We start from the raw sequence: 23,667 nt of genomic DNA, 5'->3' as shown, positions 1-23,667 counted from the left end.
AAACTACGATCATTAAACCTGTGCAAAAGCACTTCTACCCATGGAGCCAGCTCACCCACCCCCTTTCTCCTTTTTTTTTTTTTAAGATTTATTTATTCCTTTTATGTATATGAGTACACTGTTACTCTCTTCAGACAGACCAGAAGAGGGCATCAGATCCCATTATAGATGGTTGTGAGCCACCATGTGGTTCCTGGGAACTGAACTCAGGACCTCTGCAAGAGCACCCAGTGCTCTTAATTACTGAGCCATCTCTCCAGCCCCACTTTTCTACTTTTTAAGAAGTCAAGTGCTGGCTCTTGTTCCAGAAAGCAGGCCTTTGTAAAGAATCCAAGACAGCATTTATCAGATGGCCAAGCACTGTTTTGCTTTTGAACCATCCCAACCTTGTACTTTCCAAAAAGAACTATAACATTCTAAATCATTCTTTCATTTATGACATGAGAAAAAAAAGATCTAAACATAGGCCATGAACACTTCTGATAATACGATTATGATGAACTTTTCTATCTGGAACATATTCCAAGTAGTCTTTGGGCCATCTTTCTCAACTACCAGGATCAAAGCCTGTGATACGCTATGTTGCTATTGAGAAAATAAGTGAGCCACTGTTACCTGTCAGGGAACACACAATGTTCTTCATGCGTGTATAATACCTCAATAAACCTCGTAAAATTATCAAAACTCTCAATCTACAAACCAGTCTCTGAAGCCAGTAAAATACCAGTTTTACAGTTCCTTCACAGCAGTCGTGTGTGCCGCTCAAACCCTGCTGCAGTAAACAAACTTTGTCCTCCTGAAACTTCAAGAGATGGGTGGGGTTTTGGTGTTTTTGTTTGTTTGTTTGTTTTTTTCTCATTTCTAGGACTCTAGGGGCATGAGTTGATCAAAATGAGACAAAACTCTTTGGATTATCTAAAATGTCCACAAAACCACTGGATCCTACATATCAGGAAAAGATGGGAGACATAACTGTTACTTTAGAATACAAGCAGTCTCTCATGATACATCTTCTAGCAAACTGAAAAGATGACTCTTAATTGTTAAATAAGCTTTTCAAAACAATGCTAATGAGGCACCACCCACTGTGAATCACAGTGGGCTAAGCACCACAGACTGCCTTCCTTCATTATCTTTCATGTATGTTCTTTTCAAGAAGAGTTGGCTTTTCAAGGTTAATTAAAAACATCATGTCCCTTTCTTCCTGAGACCTAGAAATATGAAACACCTGGACTATAGATAGCATTTATAGTTGTTCCACAAATAAATATTAATTCAACTCAGACACAATTTTTTTCTGTGAGTAAAAAAAAAAAAAAAAAAAAAAAAAAAAAAAAAAAAAAAAAAAAAAAAAAAACCACCTGTAACAAAAGCAGTGAGAGAAGAAACAACCGTATGTACAAATGTGAGTGTATTGGGGAGAAGGATGAGGAGGCAGGAGGGTCACAAGTTCAAGGCCAGCCAGGGCTACAGAAGGAGACTCTCAAAAAACACACCACCACAAATGAGAACAGCAAAGAAGTTGCAACTGATGCAAGCAAAGGTGACACGTTAGTCCTAAGGTGAAGGCCTCTCATATATAAGTCAGGTATGGACTCCTCCAGTTGTGGTACCACTGCTCAAATCTTCAGATTTGGAGCATTTTGGATTTCTGATTAGAGATGCACAGTCTGTGTTACTTTTCAAATTCACTTTTCTCAAATTGCTTAAAGCTGCTACTGTCAAACTCCCTCCAGTAAACTGCCATGTAGACCACCTGGTTTGTGATTCCATGCATACGGTCAGCCTGTGGCCCCCTGTCTGTGCCCAGCTATGTTGTGTTGGACATTAAAACATACTACCAGACTATTAACAAGAAAGTCTTTGTTCATATCTGTTTGATAATACGGAGCTACAAGTCAATAATTAAATAAGTTAAAATGAAAGAAATATACATAAGTACATTTGAAAGGAAAAAAAAAAGCCAAATATGTAGCTTACTGCTGCACTATTACCTTTTTGTGGGCATAGGAACCTGTTTCATGAAGAATCGCCACTCTGAATGGAGGCCACCACGTGTGGAATTCCTTCACCCACTGATGCATCACTGTCGTTGGGCAGACAATTATTGTGGGGCCTAGTCCCTCAAACCTGCACCCAAAAGTCCAAGAAGAAAACACAACCATGAAAGACAGTAGAGAAAGTGACCAGCAGCCAACAAAAAAAAAAAACTTTGAATGGTTCAAAAAAGAAAATAACCTATGAAAATTTACTGATGCTTTCTTTAAGGAAAAAAGCTACTGAGGTTAATGGTAGGGAAAATTTGTATGAGTCATCCCTTAGTGGATACAGGAATTAAGAACAAACAGTAAATGGTACATTTGGAAGCCAACATTAAAATAGTAAAGAAGAAAATAAAAATAAAACACAGCACAACAAAAAGCCTCCTCCCTCCTCCTGCTTCTTACCAGTCCAAATAATACACAGTGCACCCTAACCTAAGAGCACAACAGCAGCTTCACTTTGTATGAAGATTTCCCAAATACCAGAGCTTTCGGCCCGTGGAATTTCAATACATCTTTACTGCTCTAAAAAGCATGTGTGACAGACATAGTTCAGAAGCTCTCTGGAGCCTCTTCACTATGGCACGCTGCCTACTTCCCTAGCAATGGCCACACTGTGGAGGAGCATCCCAGAGATGCCCTCTGCAGGGAAGCTGAGCTGCAGTGCTCACTGGATCACTGCAGAAAGCACTGAGCACCATTAGTTTAGACTAAGAGGGTAATATGTCCTAAACATGCAGGGACAGACAAGGGAGCTTGAAACATCCCATATAACACAAGTCAGTGGCTATGGGCATCACCGGAGCCTGAACACCACTCTGTACAATCTCAGGCATGTTACTTTACATCTCTGAACTTCAGTTTCTCATCATTAAGTAAACAATAGTACTGGATTTACAGTTACTATGAAAGTTGACAGCTAACATCTATGAACAGTGTCATTTGGTAAATACTAAAAGGGTTTATTGAATAAAACATACAACCATTAAAACTGTTTGAAGAATATCTACTGGCCTGAGAAAATGTTTATAATAAACTTAAAAAGAAAAAAGAAAAACTCTTACAGATCACTGCAATTTCCTAACACGCAGGAGCTGGAAGGCAGGTGAAAAAGGCACCTCGCCATGGTCTTCCCCTAGCTCCACTGGGAGCAGACATAATTGGCTCCCAGAAAGATCTATTTTATGGGGTCTTAAGCACTGGTATGCCATAAAGTGGAGATCCCCTCTGCCTATTGCCCAGCAGCACAGCATGCCCCTGAAACCCACAGGAAGAAGTACTTGGCATAGGAAGGAGGAACTCACTCTCCAGGTTAGGGGAGCTATTTTTCTTGCTCTGTCTTGCTGTGTGTATGTATGCTATTTGGTGCTTAAGATGAAGCACAAGTCAAAATCAATAGTGATGTCCCCACAGGAATGCATGCCACCTCTCCCTCATGGCTTTCTAATCCTAACGACAGAACTGTCATTCAATCTTCAGGCATCAAAGCAGAAGGCCAGGTATGGTTCTCTGATCAATCCTCTTGCTTCCCACCGTAAGAAACCTGTACAAGTTTACATCCCTTCTACCCCTAAATCTCTTTCCTTGTGCAGTACAGCCACTTCCATCTCATCCATGTTCTAACATCTTCTGGCACTTTCTGAAAGCAAAATCTGAGTGTCTTGTCCCCTCCAATGGCTGCATACTGCTCTTAGAAGAGCATCTATACCTTGGCCCAGACTATGAGACCGTGCATGGCTGGTTCCTTCCTCTCCTGTTTTACTGCTGATATTGTTAGCACCAGACCCTGGACTCTGCCGGCCTGCACTATCCCCAGACCCTAGACATTCACTTCCTCCTCCTTTCCCTCTTCTCCCTCCTGCTGCCACCACCTTATCCTTGAGAGAGCTGGACCTTCTCACCAGACAAGTAGATGAGCCTCCCTTGGGGTACCCAAGCTAACCCCACTGTGATGTACGTCATTCCTCTTCAGCTCTTCAGAAGCCGGGACAATCTCTTTATGGTATGACCTCAGGACCTAGCCCACAGCATGTAAAAGATGAATATGATAATACGAATAATTATTTTTAAGCTGACAAGTTATGTTCAATTTTTATATTCTTATTATACCTTAGGAAATGATTCCTCTACTTAAAAATGATTAAGATTTCAATGTAAGCCACAAAGAGCTTGAGATTTTAAGAACTATCATCTACATAACTAAAAAATAACTAGTCTAGCAGAAAAATAAGATGCTGCCAACTCTAACTAAAAGCTTTACCACTACAGTCCAACATAATGAAATGCCTCAGTCCACTTATGAGCCCTTCACCTCCTGTTGCATAGGGTCACTGTCCCCTGGACCTCAGGGTGGGAACAGAGAATTCAGTGATCCTAACAAGCTCAACCCTTTCCACAGAATTTCCAAGCCATGTTGTCACCAAAGGCAAGGCCCAGTCAGGGTCTTTCCCTCTCCCTAGGGAGACAGGACTCTTCCCTGACCCCTGACCCCTGTGATGATAGCACTCCTTTTTAAAGGATTAAATGTGCCAGCTTCTTTACAGCCTCCAGTGAGAATAAAATGGAGTTGTCATCTATATGCACTTGACAGAGATTAGGAAACAGCCAATCAACAGCAGTCTACAGTAGTCTAAAACACGCTCCCTTCAAACAAGTTTAAATGTGTATGTACAGCTTTTTGGGTAGTACAGCATTTTCCTTTCCTAATAGCTCACCTTCTATAAACTGCTATGTCGATGATATGCTTGCTCACTTAAGGCTGCTACTTAATCCCAGCTGACCTACCACCTGGCTCTGCTGTGTCCTTTAATTTCTGTCATTCTCACTGTTAGAAGAATTGGGAGGCTTCCATGCTGAACTGAAATCCCACAGCTGAGGCAGGCTATTCCTGGACCACAGAGGGGCCAATCAAATCCATTAACAGGCAAGTGAACTACTTTCTGAGCCTCAATATCAGTGAGATGATTCAAAATGGCTAAATGTACTGGAGTGATTAGCATCAATTACCAAACATGCAATAGTTCCTTTCATCTTTGATTATCATTGATTACTTAATGAATTTAGGACTAGTCAATAGCTCCATGGTCAAATACTTCAACTTATGAGTGGAAAGCTACAGCCTAGGACTTACTGGGAATTATAAAGTGTAACATTTACCCTTCAAAGTTTGTTAACTTCTTTAGGACTTTAACTCTTCATTAGAAATTAATTAACAACCAAGTCAAATGTTAACTGAAATGTGAGAGGTAACTCACTCACATCTTCCTGTTATAAAATTCAGAGGACCCATCACTTTAAGAATGCTCAAGTAAAAAGTCAGTGTGTTCACCGTACTCCGAAACACAGCTGCCAGCATTCACTTCTTCATTCCAGCAACATGCTTCTTTCTCTTCTAAAAACAAGCAGTTGTACCCCATCCACTGAAGCATAAATTAATACAACAAACTACTTTTAAGAGAAGTTTAGTGATATCACAGAGACTTGCAGTTTCACAATGTTCACAGACCTTGAAATTAGTTCACCTCCTACTGGGACCCCAACATCTGTAGCCAACAATGCAATACTGGCTTACACCCATGTTCCTGTTGCTTTAAGGGCTATTTTTCTTTAAGACATAAGTTCATCTAGTACAGAAGGACATGATACACAATTGTTCTTCAGCCAAGCCTACAGTGTGGCTAATACACTGCCACATCCTCACAGCCAGTCCCACCAATAGTATTTTAATAAAGACGATTCAGGCACTAGTCCAATATGCCACACTATTTCATTATGGAAAGAGAATATGAGCATTGATAGTTAATTGATTGCAGCTGATGCTCATTAGAAGCCCTAACTTCATCCTTGTAGGATTGTCACAACTCAAGAGAACATGTTTTAATTTTTATATCAAAACAACACTGCAGGGATGAGTCGAGGTCTCCTAATCCAGAATGTTAAGACTCCACACAAGGTTCATGATAATAGGACAGAAAGAGAAGAAAGAAATGGGGAAATGAGAAAATTCCAGAAATCACTTAAGGAAAGAAAGCCTTAGAAACATCTGGGACAGTCAGGGCATCCTAGCTATCAGAAAACCTCAAAAGAGCTATAGAGACCAGACCTATTTGGAACAAAAAAGGTCATTTGTAAATGCCAAGTAGCAGTCACAGACAGGAAAACCTTAGATGCCTATTTTCAGCTGACTTACTTCTTCTTAGGCTGGAATGTTTCATATTTCCATGCACAATATATCCTACATCTAAAGGAGTATCTGATGGCTACAGAGACTCTCCTGCCTCATTACAGTTTTCCTGGACTGGCAGCAAGATGTTTAGTTTTTAAAATCTTTTAACAGGTTTCCTCCTCCTACAGGAGACTTTGAAAACTATCTAGGGGTGAGAGATGACTCAACAGTTAAGAGCACACACTGATTTTACAGAGGACCTGAGTTCAGTTCCCAGCACCCACTCGCATCTTCGACCTATGACTCCAGCTCCAGGGGATCCAACATCCTCTTCTGGATTCCACAGGCACTTATAGTCATACGCACATATCTCCAACATATATGTACAGGCACATGTACAAAGAGACATACTAAAAATGAATCTTTTTTTAAAAAATCTGAAAACTTCAAACACAAGAAGTGCTGGCCTGTTAACTGAGCAAAAAGTAATGCATTTAAAAAGAAATTAGTAACACATAAAAGCTGGCCAGGATACCTGGGAGACTCAATAATAGTCTTTAGCTGCAGGGGTTTATGGGATATATCGGGTTTTCTACTACACACTTTTGTGCCACTTCCTTAGAATGTGGGCAATAATGTTCTGCAGTTACTGACTTTCAACACATCAACATTGTTTCAAAAACATCTGCAAACTGCATACAAAGAGTGCCTCAAGTCACAAGTCAGATCCATGTGCTAACTCCATCATTGCTACTCATTAGATAAACCTGTTGGCACACATCTGTGTTCAAGATCAAACGTCCTATGTCATTTATCTCACAACATTGTTACTAATATAGATTTCCATGAAGATAATTTACAACTTAAGCAAGGCAATGCTCACGGGTCTTTTATTACAAGAATAAACATTTCAGTGCTCCCTCCAAACAAATTAAGTGTTCATTCTTCTTTCTACACTTTCTGGAAGTCATTTAGGTGTTGACCTTGGGGACGGAGTCTAAAATGTACTCAGTAGACTAAGTAATTTCACTCCAAAAGAGTGAGCACACCTCTAAATGCTATCCCACACACAGACTCAGAGTCCACAGAAACTGTAGAGACAGGCTTCTTCAAAGCTCCAACTTTGCCCATGAGCAGACTCATCCTTCCTGTAATGCTCACCTGGTCTCCTGCCAGAACAAATATTTTAATATAAAATTTAATAAATGGGACTAAAGGTATTATGTCTAATTTAAAATTCCATATTGTGTAAACTATTGATATTAACATAATTGAGTTTGTAAACAATCCATTTGCAAGAGCTAACCTTAGACATTGTATTGACCCAAAATATCTAGTGGGGCCCATCTGCAAAATGAAGCATCAACGCCTGGAATTCATTACAAGTGTTACATGTTTAATTTCTCCTGCCCTACAGCTCCATTGTCTCGTAAAATTTTTCCTTTGATGTCCCCCACTAAAAGAATTAAAGGAATATTGTAATTGAAATGTCATCAATAATTCACAAGACCCTCCTCCACAGCAATCCATCTGATGAAATATTAATTGAGCTCCACAGACTGACAGTCTGCAGAGGAGCACTTGCCTGTAATTTGAACCGCGAGTCCTGATCTTGCTGTAGCTCAGACCTGCCAAGAAGGCAATTATCTGGATGGTCTTGCCCAATCCCATTTCGTCTCCCAGAATTCCTCCTGCCTGCTGGCAGTGCAATTCCCACAGCCACCTAACACCTGTCTGCTGATACCTACAACAACAAACACCAACAAGGAAAGAGAACAGCAAATGGTGACTAACATAGACTGTAACACAAAGTACTCATGAATTAATCATTTGGCTAGGTTCTAGTCCAGTCAGAGAAGCCTGCCGCATGCCTGTTTTATATGACTGTTATATTTATAAGGCCATACATTTTTGATCACTTATGCATAAAAATCATAATTTTTTGTTATAGAATGTTAACACATTTCTAATTAAACTGATAGATGAGGTAATTAGAACTATTTTATTCTATTTCAACATTAGATATAGCTTGGTAAACAAGCATAAACTTACTAGCTTTGACTTACTTTATAGAAAATAAGAATCTCAAATATTGTAAGTATATAAAGGTCTATAAGTTTTTCTACAAAAAAGAAGTAATACATTTATCTCAATCTAAATAGCATCAAAAACGCATGGCAGAGAATACCACAGCTTATATAGTTGTAAAGTCGCTTTGTAATCATATTACCTTTTACTAGGGAAAGTTAAATTAAAATTTAAGGCCATAGCAAGTTTGAGTAATAGAACCATTGTCAAAATTAGTGTACAACAGATGATTCTGTTGCACAATTAACAGATGTAAAAAAGAACTATTTATAAAAGACAAACAGCACAATAAGTCTTTTAGTATTTTAAAGCACTCAAGAATTTTAACAAAAGTTACAAGACCAGGACTATAAAATTGTAAATAAGGATTTTAAGTAAAAAATAAAACAGTATCTCCCTTTCCCCTCTCAAAAAAAAAAAAAAAAGAAGTCTAGCTGGTATTTTCCTTTCTTTACCATTTACACACACACTCAACCCTAGAAACCTTGAAAGTTTGTTTTGTGTTTAAGTAATAAAACAAAAATATTTTCAGGAGTAAATAATGACCTGATACCATAGAATATGGTATGAAGATTATATGCCAAATTAAAAAACCATAAGCAAAACCCACTTATGATAAAAGCCAAAGAACAATCTCGCCCTCAGAAAACACCAAAAAGCTAAGGCTTTTTCCATAGTAAGAAGATGGGCTCATCACTCCTACTTTACTGCCTACTGAGATCACGTTCTGAGATAGGCCTGTCCATAGCCGCAACACTCAGGTTATGACCGAATTCCAGGAGTTCCAGGTCTGTCTTGAAAGTAGGGAAGTGGGGAGATAAGGAACAGACAGACACACAGTCAAATGAGCCCATCTCATTGTGGACCTTGGTTCTTGGTGAGCTGTTACTTAACTCCTTTCAGTAAATGTGCCATAATTAATTTTCTCTCGGTATTAAGCCAATTAAGTATGAATCTAGGTGGTAACATCATTGTTCATGAGTAAGAAAAACTTTAAGACACTTACTGCTTATTAGTTTGGCTAATTATAATAAACACACTGAAAATACACTTTGAAGAAAGGATTAAAAAAATCAAAACCCAATTAAGTATAAAATAAGACAATTTGAGAAGACAAGTCCCATAAATGCATCTCGTGCCCTGGGACAACAATGTCTTCCACTGAACAAACCTATTTGCAGGGAGGCTCTGGACCAGGGAGGCTCCATAGTGGGGGTTGGTGGCATATTTTATAGGAAGAAAAGGCTCAGGAAAAGTGGGAGGGGTTGGGGGATGGGAGTGACACACAAACAAAGTTGAAATCCAGACCTGTATGACTCCAAAGTGACCCCATTTTGGAAATAATCTAGAAGAGCAGCCTTGGAGCAGTGATAATTTGCTCCCTTGGGCCATTTGGCAATATCTACTGACACTTTTTTTTCATGTGGAAAAGAACAATTAGGACCTAGTGAGCAGAAGTCAGAGGTGCTATTCATCCTATAACACTATGGTCAGTCCCTTTTACAGAAAATAGAATGTCAAGCATGCTAAAGCTGAATTAGTCTTGGCTTGAAGAAAATCTGGTTTTACATACCTATAATCCTAATACATAAGAGACTAAGGCAGGAGGCTTTCAAGTTTGAAGCTATCCTACACTACATGATGACACCATGTCTCAAAAGAATAAAAATTAAAAATAAAGAAAACAAAACAAAATAGACTGTACTCACAGTCCAGAATGGCTGGATTCTAGGCACTGTTCTTCTCCCACCAAAGCAGAGAAGCCATGGGAACAGCTCCAAGCAGGCCCAGGATCTCCTAGTAATCACCCTGAAATCAATCTACCCAACACAGAGCCAACACTCTTCTTTCCCTTGGGTCCAAATTTTATTAAAATGGTAAGAATTCAGAAAGCAGCAACTGGGGAATTAGGAAAGGACACTGGATTCCATGTGACTCTGGAGAATCAGCAACAGTGGGCCAGGTGTTTTGCCATCTCCTACCTAAAACCCCAAGTGTTTTCACAGGGTGACAATGGGATGTTTTCACAAAGGTGAGAAGTACTACAGAAATCACTGAAGGAGAAATAGTTATAAGGCAGCCCAGGAACTGCATCTCAACAGCCAGAGGTTGTACAAAACCTGGGTAAAGAGCTAGTTCCCCTAACCCACACAATAAACAGACCCTCAGACTTCAGTTGAAGAATATTGATAATGGAAGCGTACTCATTACCCTGGTCAGCAGGGGTATATGTTGAGTAAGGACGAAAGACCTGAGCTTTGAAGACCTGTGCTCTGAAGATCTACACTCTGGCTCCAGAACCAGTAAAGGCCCTGAGTTTTATTGTTTTACATTCTGAATAGTATAACCATAAAGCAACTACACAGTTAAAATGAAAACAGGGGTTAGAATCTAGTTCTCAAAATCCTCGAAAAGCATATAAATTTTACTCTTTAGGAAATTAAATAGTATTTTTAAATTATTGTACAACAGCAAGGAAATTACTAAACTCTGTTATCCCCATGGGACCAAAGCATCGGAAAATAACCACGCAGAATTGCTGGATCTTGGCATTGTCGCACTAACCCAAGATTGCATTTACTAGTTTGGTGGAGGGTAAGGTCAAAACAAATTGAAGTTTTTCATGAGGCTATTAAATTATACAGATGAATACATTTGCTGGGCAAACTTTCAAAACTGAAATTTAGAAGTTAAACATTATCTTGCAGAAAATAGCACTTAAATGGAAAACTGTGCCTGACTCCCTGGGGTGCAACTATACCCTGTTAATTCAATTCCACTGAATGTAGTAAATAGATTAAAAATATATCCACAACTTAAAAGTAAACTAGCTTAGCTAAACTTAATCATAAAAAAAGGCAGAGATCAGGAGTGGAAAGATGGCTCAGAGGTTGAGAGCACTGACTGTTCTTCCAGAGGTCCTGAGTTCAATTCCCAGCACCCACATGGTGGCTCACAACCATCTGTAATGGGATCTGATGCCTTCTTCCAATGTGTCTGAAGACAGCTACAGTGTACTCATATACACAAAATAAGTAAATCTTAAAAAGACAAAAAGGCAGAGATGAGAGGCTGGAGAGTTAGGAACACTTGCTACTCTTGCAGAAGGCCTGGGTGTAGGTCCCAGCACCCACACAGCAGCTCACCACCCATTGTAACGCCAGTTCCTGGCACCTGGCCCCCTCTTCTGGCTTCTGTGGGCATTACATGCACAAAGCATACATATAGGCAAAGAACCCATACACATAATTAACTTTTTAAAAACAGAGTCTCTCTATTCATCCTCCATTTTCTTACAGTAGAAAATATGAAATCTAGTATCATTTATAAATATTTTAAATTATTTTTGTAGATACAAAACAAAATATTTTCCAGAAAGGCATATTTGAGAAAAATTTAAAACACTAACAAGCATGTATTTATATTAACTATAATAAAGTTAACAGCCAATATACTGACTCTTGCATACACTTAGTAAAGCAAAGTTTGGTGCTGTGAAACTTCATTGCTAGAAAATCTGACACTTATACAAAACTGTGCATTTAACTTAAATCCTGAGATGTTTGCCAGCTCACTCTGATCATGCAGCAGCCTGTCCTTGTGAAAGCACCTTCATGTATTTGGTATTTCTCTTTGCTAGTACAGCACAGACACTATTTCACTTGTTCCTTAATAAACAATTTTGTCAGAGAAAACAAAAAGACTTGCCAATAAGTGTAATCTGTATTTCTCTTTCTATAGTTACTTCTCACTGGGGAGCAGCAGGAAGTAAACCATTGCTGACTTGTCTGTAGGAATGACCAGAAATGGCTCTTCCTCGTCCTCTAGTCAGAATCACCTAGCCATGCCACTTCAGTTAGGACCTAGTTTTGCTCCATGCTTAATGAAATAAATATCTACTCTTTACTGCCCCACCCCAAATGCCTCCACTCCAAAGAGCCATTACAACTGGACATAAAACTGTAATTCGGGGATGCTGAGTGGTAGAGCACTTGCTTCCATGAGCAAAGCCCTGGATTCCATTCTCCAACACAATAATCTAATAAATAAATATTATTTGTAGATCTTGATCTCACCTGACATCTCTCAGGAGTACAGTGCTTGTTGTGTATATACGCATACCACACATGCATAAATAAGCTCTTTGAGAAAAAATATGAAGAACATGCTACTTTTTTTGTTTTGTTTGTTTTTGTTTTTGTTTTTCGAGACAGGGTTTTTCTGTGTAGCCCTGGCTGTCCTGGAACTCACTCTGTAGACCAGGCTGGCCTCGACTCAGAAATCCACCTGCCTCTGCCTCCCTCCCAAGTGCTGGGATTAAAGGCGTGCACCACCACTGCCTGGCAGAACATGCTATTTTTAAGTAACTATCTTCCTTAAGTTTAGGGCATGGCTGATAGCTGAATCTATACAGTATATTAAACTTCATCTTCTCATAGAAAGAAGTTTACTGCTTTATGAATTGATGATATGAAAAGGAAAGAAGCTGTCTAATGGTCTCACTTCCTCTGCACAGCTAAAGCCCTTGAAAGAGAGGAGACTGGAAATGTCCCCTGGTGTGTATGTTCACCATGAGAGTCCTGTCCAGCTACACATACCAAGCATGCATCTATCAGGCAGCTTCCGGTCATCATAGCACTCAGCTATTTACGCAGGAAACTTAAGTCAGCTTCCACCACCAACTCAACCCTCAAGGTGCTGTCTGTGTCTTACCTTTTGGCATTATGTAGAAAGACATTCACATAAAATATTCAGATGCACATTTGGTCAGCTCAAAAATATTATCCCTTAGGTGTGAGACAAGGCCCTCAGAAATCAATCAACAATTTCTATTTCCATACAGAACTAAAAATAAAAAATTCCTCCAAGGTTTGATTTTAATACCTGTAACGCCTCTTGTTGATTTTAAAATATAAATCTTAAATAAATTAATCTAATTTTTAAAACGAGAGGTTTGGTGCCTTAAAATTACTAACAGCAAAAACATAATTTGATGCAGAGGCTTTTAAACACGTTGCTTTTAGTCTGCTGAGACAAGTCCATACAGATTCATCAGTTTACAAACATACCCAATGCGCACCTTAGTCAATTTATTATCATCTAATTTTAATGAACAGCATGTGGCTAAAATTTCATTTGACAGCATCTGGATTTGCAATAAATTGCTGCAAGTACCTTCAGGGCCCACAGGTAACTACTGTGTAATTCCTAAATGTTAATCTGTACACAACAGCTCGATGACAAACAGAACACACAGAACAAATGGCACATACTTAAAGAGCTTTTTGAACAGAAAACCCGGCACTTTGAAACCTTCATCAAATTCAGCATCGCTCTCCTCAGAATCATCTTCAAGCTTCAGGCGTTTCTCTTTGTCCTGCAGCCTCTGCCTATTCCACTTCCTATGGTGAAAAACAAATTCATTTCCATTAGTTCGATTATAAGTCGATGAAGAGACAGCTCTAGACTATGCACTGGACAGGAACAGGTGAACCCACTCAGGCTTCTAGTGCCATCACTACCCAACACTAACAATCTACAAACCTCTCATGCCCCCTCAAGTCAATTCTTACTTGAATTATTACAGCTACTCCACAAAGATTCCTCTACCTCTCATTTCATTATCAACACTAGTCACTCCTCTTCAGCACACCCTAAGGGGAAATTTCTCTACAAGCTTCTAAGACACATGACTTTCATCCCAGAACAGATTCAGAAAATTTTCAATATTAACTGAGCATTTTCAAAATGTTAATACAGTTTAACAAGAGTATATTGTATGTAGAACTGATATTTCTCTGCTAAAAATAATAGTCACAGGATAAAAACACACTATTTTGAAAAGAAAAACAATTTTTGTTCAAAATTGCTGTATCAGATATTTTTCCTAATTACTCAACTGAAGAGGATCAGCAGTGCCGGGCACTGACAATCATCACAACATACAAGACTGTGTTACAGACAAATTTAAATTTAAAGAAAAGAGGAATGTTGGCATCTCAGAAGCATGAGGTTGTATTTGTTTTACAGACAGTAACAAGCTATGATGGTCCTGCAACACACCACAGCTGTATAAACCACACAGCCATTTAACTAGACTAATTTACATTACTACAACTGTAATGAACACTGGTGCTGTGAGTAAAAAGAAAAATAATTACCAAAGTAAATGACCTTGGATTCCATTATTTAAAAAGAGAATTATGACTATCTTAGCATGCATACACTGACATTCTAAATGTTACATGGTAGAAATGGAACAAAGCATGACTACTGATAACTGCCTCCAACCAGAAGCTTGGAAGACAAGAGCAGCGCACACAGGCTTAACTTCTAATGGCTACACAAGAGGAGCAAAGGATGTCTACAGAATCTGAGAAAATATGAGAGGATAAAGTGGGCACATGCTGGCTGGAGAACTCATCACCAAAGCTGCAGAGGCCACAGGCCCAAGAGGTGGGCAACCAGCCCACCCAGAGGCCACTAGCAGATGGTCAAGCACATCCTTCAATTCAGCTCTTCAAAGTAACTAACTTACCTGTGCTCAGTAAGAAAGCACTAAATGGCCGGGCAATGGTGGCACATGCCTTTAGTCCCAGCACTTGGGAGGCAGAGGCAGGCGCATTTCTGAGTTTGAGACCAGCCTGGTCTACAGAGTGAGTTCCAGAACAGCCAGGACAGCCAGGGCTATACAGAGAAAACTTGTCTCGAAAAACCAAAAAAAAAAAAAAAAGCACTAGATGGGGATGTGAACTGTTTTGCAGTGCGGTGGGAACAGTTTACTGTGGCACCTCTTTACACAGACACTTCCATCTTCTCCCCTTTACTAGTTGTCTTCCTGAACAATTACCTCCTCTGGGTGACCACAATAACCTCTGTTCTGCTGACTCTTGTGTCATTTTCAAGTTTATTGTAGTGCAATGGTGTACCTCAGTGGTTCTCAATAGAGACAATAGTTTCCTTCATGTGCACCTAGACCACTCTGACAATGCCTAGAGACACACCTGGTCATTACAGAGGCCTCCTGCTGGCCTCCCATAAGGGGAGACCAAAGCTTCTAGGCATGCTACCACACGTCTTCCCCAGGAGTGCAGTGACTGACTGTTTTTGCCTATCATGAAGGTGACTGGGGTTCAGTTCTTGGATGAGGAGACTACAGAAAAGGCAGGATGGCAGACTTAGGACAGCCAAATCTTCTAGGAAAAATCTTACCTAGCTTCACATATCAATAATGCCAAGAAAGCCTTGGAATTGCAGGAACTGTCCAGAAAACATGCTAGAAAGGTGTGGTTATTCTGATGCACAAATCTGAAATGTGCTATAGTTTCAAATAGTAAGATAATTCTCGGCATGCAAACCTTGAGCATCAGAACTAAGCATCAACTATCTATAAAGTAAGATACCTCTACTCAGCAAATCCTGTGGGTAAGGTGACACCCCAAGAATCACAAAAGCTACCCCTGGCACTTGAAGAGACTTCATTTGGCATTTATCTTCTTTTTTTTTTTTTTTTTTTTTTTTTTTTTTTTTTTTTTTTTTTTTTTTTTGAGACAGGGTTTCCTGGCTGTCTTGGAACTCACTCTGTAGACCAGGCTGGCCTCGAACTCAGAAATGCGCCTGTCTCTGCCTCCCAAGTGCTGGGATTAAAGGCATGCGCCACCACCTCCCGGCTGGTATTTATCTTTAATAATTTTGCAGGGAGGGAAACAGAAATCCCAGAAGGCTCTGGCTTTGGCAGTCTGGCACATGATGAACAACAGCCTTTCCACACTACAAAGTACATTTTCACTCACAGGTAACAGCTATTTCCTTAGACTCCACCACTCAATGTTTGTGGCTGTTAAATTTCCCACCACATCATCCTGCATTGACAAGATTGCATCTTCTCATCTTGTCTTCCTCTCTCTGTCCTAAAATATACAGGCATCCTGTTGCCACAGAACCCAGCACCTAGGAAACCACATAAGCCACCACAGAAATGATTACATCCCAGAGCTTTCCGCTCCATAGAGAAAGATGACAGCATTTAATGTTTGGCCAGAGAATGAGCAAAGGTGGTGGGGCTAAATCATTTCAGTCAACAAGCACCTGAACCACTGTGAAGACAAATAATCCCAGAAGAATCTAAAAGACAGAAAATACGACCTCAAGCAGATGTGGGTGGGACTACAGACAGCAATACTTCCTTGTGTAGACTGGGGCTCACCATCTAAGGAATGCCCCCAAGAAGGACATGGCTTACTCAGGAAAGGTAGGAGAACAGTAGCCACCCAAATACCAAAAGATGTAGTGTGGTTATGGAGCCCTTGTCTGACGTGGCCCAGACCAGTTCTTCCAAGAAAAAGAAAAAGCAGCAAAGCAGAGACAGTGGCTCTCTGTCAAGGTGCTGCCAAGAACCTTTCTGTTGGTGGTGGAATATACAAGTAGGTTAGATCCACACGCATTGTGGTGTGCATGTGGAGGTATATAATGTCCACTACTGGGTTCTCTCCTTCTACTCCTACATGGGTTCCAGGGTCAAACACACACAGGCTGCCACAAGCATTTTTACCTCCTGAGCCTTCCCACCAGCCCCAGCATCTTCTTGAGAGTGCCCATCTCAACATGACCTCTAGGATCCAGCTTGTCCTAGAGCCTAGAAGGCTGAGCAATCTGTTGGCCACAGTGTGGGTACAGACTGGCTAGAAGTAAACCCTGCTACATGTACTAGCTGTGTGAGACACCTTTCTGTCACTGTGACAAAAATACCTGAGAAAGTTAACTTAAAAGAGAGAGACTGGGGCTGGAGAGATGGCTCAGTGGTTAAGGGTACTGACTGCTCTTGCAAAGGACCTGAGTTCAAATCCCAGCAACCACATGGTGGCTTACAACCATCCATAATGAAGCCTCACGCCCTCTTCTGGTGCGTCTGGAGACAGCTACAGTGTACTTACATATAATAAATAAATAAATAATATTTAAAAAAAAAGAGAGAGAGACTTATTTTGACTCATAGCTTCAGAGTTCACATCATGGTCACCTGGGTCCACTATTTTCTGGGAAAGGCACAGTGGTATGGAACATGAGGAGGGGCCAAACTGCTCATCTCATAGTGAGGGTAATCAGGAAGCAGAGAAAGATAAGAAGGGACAGGCATAGCTTATTCCCTTCCAGTAAGTCCCACCTCTCAAAAACCCATCAAAATATGGCCACCAATGGATTAATGAATGTGTGATGTCAGAGCCACTTCTCTAAAACCCTACTGAATATTGCTATAGCTGCTAAATACATGAACCTCTGGAGAAGATTCCAGAGTTAACCAATGACGGGCAACCTCAACCCTCAGCAAGAAACTTAATCTTGCAACTAAGTGTCCCCAAAGAGCCTTGGAAAAATCAGTGACGCGTGCTTCACTGGGCTATACGAAGGGCTGACTGAGGTACCACACGCAAAGCAGTCCACACAAGAACAAGACTCTAAATGCTTAACTGAGACAGAATTGTGTATGGCATGCACATTTGTTGAAATGGCCATGCCCAATCTGTAAAGGGAACTTCCACTTTAAACTACCAATTTACAGAGGGGAAGTAGAGGCAACATGCATTTCCACACTATCTATGCACAGTAATGCAATGGCCCTCAAAGGTTTCACAGAACTACTAGAAGGAATGAATATATGCCAGCAAAAACTATGACATTTGATAAATACTGAATCATTACCAATGATGTGACCAAACAAGGATGCTTTGCCCTCAGAAAACATCTGCTGAATATCTAAATTAAAAAAAAAAAGTTTCCTATGGACTAGGAATGTAGCTCTATGGCAGGGCACATTCTTAGAACGTACAAGCCTCTAGACTCAATCTCTAACACCAAAGACAGAAATAAAAATACGACCATAAATGTATACACTGTCTGAATTACAGCTGACTTTTATATGACAGTAACAAAAGGTACAGGGAGAATTACTAAAAAATTGGCTGGTGGCAGTAAATGGTCCAACATTTACATTTTTCAGAAAAGAATAACTTTTTCATGTTCTCCATCCTCTCATTTAAAAAAATGCACACATGTAATAGTCACAGCTGCAGCCACATAAAGCTAAAGTGCCTGGTGTTCCCTGGCAAAGCTTCCAACGCCTCATACAACTGCCACATTCAGCCTGCTGCCTACTCCACTGGCAGCCACTTAGAGGGGAAGCCAGTGAGAAACATAAACTTAAATTCTCATCAGATGCAGGCACAGAAAACACTCCTTGGCTTCCCTACACGCCTGCAGGAGTGAGACTCTGGCCCAGGCTCTGGGAACTGGGGCTGATGCTGCATTAATGTCTGTAAGAAGCAATCCAGATCCCTAATAACCAGCTGAACTACACCAAGGCCCACGTAAGCTACTGAGGTGCTTTGTCAATGAAACCCTAAGAACATACCTGCAAACTAACTTACTTTAGTTTGTAAGTAAGCCACTACTTACTATTAGTTTGTTTTAGAATTTCTTTCTTTTTTGTTTTTGTTTGTTTGTTTGTTTATTTGTTTTTTATTTTTTGAGACAGGATTTCTCAGTATAGCCCTGGCTGTCCTGGAACTCACTCTGTAGACTGGGCTGGCCTCAAACTCAGAAATCCGCCTGCCTCTGCCTTCCAATGCTGGGATTAAAGGTATGAACCACCACCGCCCAGCCCTTGTTTTAGAATTTCTAGCATTCCAAGGAGAGTTGGATTACATAAATGGAAAGACACAGCTGGGTCATTATGCCATGCCTTGTTATGTGACCTAATCCTCTTCAACTGAATATCTAGTCCTCAGCCTACATCCTCCAAACATGTACATCTTCACACTTGGCAGACCCTTCAGATACCATGTTCCTTTGCCTTAGAGGAAGCTTTTCGTGATCAAGTAGACTTAGACATCTGGTCTACCAAGTACCATCCTAATCCTATGACATCCTAGGCACACCAGAGGTCTCATGCACAATGCCTGTCAGCATATCCTGAGATCCTTATCTGTCTCCCAATTCTAGTGAGAGCCAGAGGTCAGAGACTGGCATGATGCCCTAGAGCTCACATAGACATTAAATAAATGCTGAGCAATGAACAATGTTCAGAATTGGGCTTGGGACAAGAAAGATAGACGCAGAAGTGTGGTTTGAAAATGACATAAGTGGGTCATCCAGAAATGTTTCTAGAAACTTTCTGTTCTACCTCATTTAGAGACTGTCTGTTGCTTGCTTTCTTACTCCCACCCACCTAACCATAAAGGCCCATACCTTACTTTGCTTACTAATAAGCATTATTATAGTCTGGGACAAAGAATGATCAATAAAAGAGGGGACCTAGTTACAATGTCAGAGAAATTCTTAGAATCTTAGAGTAACAACAAATTAAAAAGAGATAAAGGGAAGCTCATCACTTTGAACAATTAAAAACAAATTCATAAAACAAAATTTTCTGCCGGGCAGTGGTGGTGCACGCCTTTAATCCCAGCACTTGGGAGGCAGAGGTAGGTGGATTTCTGAGTTCAAGGCCAGCCTGGTCTACAGAGTGAGTTCCAGAACAGACAGGACTACACAGAGAAACCCTGTCTCAAAAAACCAAACCAAAACAAAATAAAACAAAACAAAATTTTCTTATTTTCAAAACTGAGCTCAATTTTCAGATTCCCCAAAGCATCCACTTGGTTATAGACAAACTGGTTTCTGCATCCTACCCAATAAGAAGAATCAGGGACCCCAGTTTTGGTTCCAAGCTTGCCCAGGATCAATTGAAAAGGATGGGTAAATTCTCCACAACTGAGAAAAAAGCCCTTCTTGGGCTAGCAATGGAGTTGCTACCTCTAATCTATGTATCTCTAGGACGGGAATGATGCCTGGGATGAGCTCACCCTTGTGTTTTCCTTTCTGTTGTCCTCATAACTGCTGCAGCTGCAAGCAAACTGAACACTGAGTACGATACTCTCTTGGGGAGGTCCTACTTCCTATAACCCTGTCCGATGCCAGTGGTGGCCACTAGAGTAGAGCTCACTGCAATGAACACTGAAAGAGGGAAACAGACGCAGACAGAGCACCGTTTCAGAGACTTTCACTGGGAAGGAGGACCTAACTCCAGAAAACGTCATTCCTCACCGTCATATTTATGCCCTCAACCATGCAAAGAGTCCCACAATGTTCTGCTACAAAAGTCAAATGAGATAATGTGTGTATAACATATAAAGAAACCACATATGTATTACATAGCATCTGATAATTCAACTATGTAACCTTTACCAAAAAAATGTAAAATAGAGGCTGGAGAGATGGCTCAGCAGTTAAGAGCACTTGTTGCTCTTGCAGGGGAATTCTGGGTTCAGTTCCATAACCTACATGGTAGTTCACAATCATCTGTAACTCCAGTTCCAGGGGATGGCACCCTTTCTGACATGCATGGACACCAGGAAATACATATATTTATTCAGCCAAAAAATATTCCTATGTGTAAAACAAACCTTTTTTTTAAATTTTTAAACCTTAATTACCTTTTATTTCATTTTATTTTGTGTGTATGGGTGTTTTGCCTATCATGCCATATGCCCACAGAGGCCAGAAGAGAGTGTTGGACTTCCTAGAACTAGAGTTCTAGACAACTGTACAAGCCCCTACAGATGCTGGGAACTGAATCCAGGTCCTCTGGAAGGTCTGCAACTATTCTTCTGCTAAGCCATCTATACAGTACATTTTTAATTTAAAAAAAAAAAAAAAAGGAAAATCAAGAAGTATTAGTTAACTGTAGTTTAAACATGAATAACAAGTAAACATTCAAAGCATCTATTGCAGCCAGGGTCACGGTACAGGCCATTGTCCCAGAACTGAGGAGGTAGAGCAGGAAGGATCAGGAGTTCATGGTATATCAAACACATAGTTTGAGGCCAGTCTGGTCTACAGGAGACTGCCTCAAAAAATAAAAAAAAAAATTAAAGAACAAGTAAACAAACAACAAAACCTACGCAATGCACACCTGGGCCAGTCGGATCCAAACTCTATGCCACCCAAGCCCCCCTCGAGCACGGACGACCCCATTCCAGCCTCTCAAGATGGATAAGACATTGTAGGTATGACATCCTGTACCAAAGATAGCAAAGGGTCTAGAAAGCAAGCCATGGAAGACCACAGAGGAGCCTCAAGAAAGGGTCCTTTAGAGCAGTACTGTGGGGGCTCACAGTATAACCTTGACCTATCTGGGCAGAGGTCTGGTGCCTCCTACTGTTTGCAAGGGAGAAACAACCACTAACAAAGGTGCTCACACTTGTAATCTAATGAACAAAAACTTGCGAACAATACAAAAAGCAAAAGAGCAATAAAACTAAGTTTTGTAATAGGTAATACTTATGTATACATACTAACCCCAACTGTTAAACTGCCTTTTTTACTTGAGATCAATCATCTCATGTACATGCACAGCGTCTGTAACATCTTCACAGCTCTTCACAGGCTTCTTTTTAAGGTTCTTCCTAGTTTGTTGGAACCTTTGCCTGTGGCATGAGAACTCAGAACAGCCCACAGTTACAGGTTCTCCCGCCTGTGGTCTTATCTGTTGTAGTCTTGTAACCCGTGGCAGGGTAATTCCCATAGCTGTTTTATAGATGAAACATGATCTCACAGGCACCAATTGCCAGTCTGATGCTCTAAACTTCTTGGCCAATGACTTCCAACTCAGACGTGAGAGCTGGTTAGTCTTGGACATGTTTTCTGTTGGCAGCGGTAGGGTTGGTTTGTCCCTCCTGGGGGGCATGGTATGGTCAGCTTTCAGGAGTTGGTTCTCTTCTTCAGCTTTGGCAAAGACTTGCTCATGGTTTATGCCACTGTGTGGGTACCTACCCCAGGCTATCCAGCTTCCAAGAGCTTCTCCTATCTCTACTCCCATTTCACTGTGTTAGACCACAGATATGCAACATCACACAAAGTTTTTCACTTCCAGGAACTAAACTAAGGTCATCAGGTTTGTATGACAAGAGCTTTAACCCAGCAAACCATCTCCTAGTCCCCTGGACAAACTTTGAGATCACATGTACATCTTATATATTTAAAAAAGTACTTCTTTGTTTTCAAATTTAGAGTCAGAGGATGATGAGTAGCAGTGGCTGAGGTCACTGGTGTCACTGTACTCCAGGCACTAACCTATGCAGTTCCCATTTATTAACTCCTGTAACGGGATAGATGTTTGATGTTTTCCCCAGAGAGAGACAAGCTGGGGGCAATGGAGATGTACACCAGACACTAGCCAGTCTGGTAGGCTCCCCAGGATCCCTCTTCTTGGTCGCATTACAGTGTCTCTCAGTGGGTGTTTTCCAAACTTCCAGCCAAAGGATCAGTGATGACCTTTGTAATGAGGGCAGGCCAAATCTCACACCTTCAACTTCCGCCCTAACATCAACAGTACACAGTGGCCTTCTGTACAGTTAGACATACAGACTTTGGGCCTGGTTAATTTCTATGTGTGAACATTTTTATAAGACTTTATAATAAAGTTTATTATGAAAAAAATCAACAATACTACAGACTGCTTCAGTGCAGCAGCATGACTACACCCCCACCTTGCAGAGGCAAAGTCACAACCCACTGTCACCTGACACCTCCAGACTCTCCCAAGTCACAGAACAGCTGCTTGGCAGTTGTGACTACAGCTGATCTGAGCTGAACCATCCCGAGAGACACACTTAACACTAGACAAATCGATGGACACAACTGCCCACACCAACCACTACCAGGACAAAGTACGCCTATTAACGGGAACTGAGTCAAAACATGAGCATGCCCCTCCCAAGCTCCACTGTCCTCACTGCCCTGGTCTCTCCACTGTCTTTACACTGCAAAGATCATTGGGCTCAGCACTATTTAAGACTGGAAATGGGGGAACCACACACCATACAGTCAAATCACTGTTAACAGTGAAATTTCAAACACAAGATCATTCTTGCTCATTGAGATTTCCATGACAGAGACATTAAGACAGCAGCACAATGAGAACTGTCTGCTTTTTAGAAGTGTACCCAGACCCCAAGCTGTGTATCTAACACAGTTTGCATCTGTGCCCTGCAATAGGTTTTCTGCTGCAGACAGCTAAGAATCCCTCACAGATTAGTCTCATTTGCTAAATTGAGATACTCAGTGTTTTACTTTTCTTCTCTCCCTTTTTATGGTCTATCTGGGTGGATTTAATTGGCACATCTGAGCAGATGAAATACCCTCAGTTAGGAGTCCAGATATCATAGAGTAAATTAAGACTGATGTAGACAATTATGCCCTGAGCCGAGAATAAAAGGTGTGCACAGAGCAGGAAGCAGAATTAGTCTTCATTTGTGTCTTGGTTTTGTCATTTCAAAGCCTGCATGCTCTCTAAGAAAACATGCTTGTTGGGGGGGG

The 23,667-nt window shown here is 40.7% G+C and overlaps 1 protein-coding gene across 4 annotated transcripts in view; it reads right to left on the bottom strand.

Annotated features, from left to right (window-relative positions):
- Ercc6 (ERCC excision repair 6, chromatin remodeling factor) overlaps positions 1-23,667 on the bottom strand; it is a 69,552-nt gene that overhangs the window by 26,138 nt on the left and 19,747 nt on the right. For all 4 annotated transcript variants that reach the window (XM_031361133.1, XM_031361135.1, XM_031361134.1 and 1 more), the window contains exons 6-8: positions 13,569-13,697; positions 7,793-7,951; positions 1,995-2,130 (exon numbers count right to left, since the gene is read on the bottom strand). In XM_031361133.1, the coding sequence (XP_031216993.1) occupies positions 1,995-2,130; positions 7,793-7,951; positions 13,569-13,697 (424 nt within the window). The remainder of the gene's footprint in view (positions 1-1,994; positions 2,131-7,792; positions 7,952-13,568; positions 13,698-23,667) is intronic.

Source organism: Mastomys coucha, unplaced genomic scaffold (assembly GCF_008632895.1).
Source record: "Mastomys coucha isolate ucsf_1 unplaced genomic scaffold, UCSF_Mcou_1 pScaffold9, whole genome shotgun sequence".
Classification (NCBI taxonomy): Eukaryota; Metazoa; Chordata; class Mammalia; order Rodentia; family Muridae; genus Mastomys; species Mastomys coucha.
The sequence above is the reverse complement of the archived record's forward strand: the minus strand, read 5'-3'. Positions and strand labels throughout refer to the sequence as shown.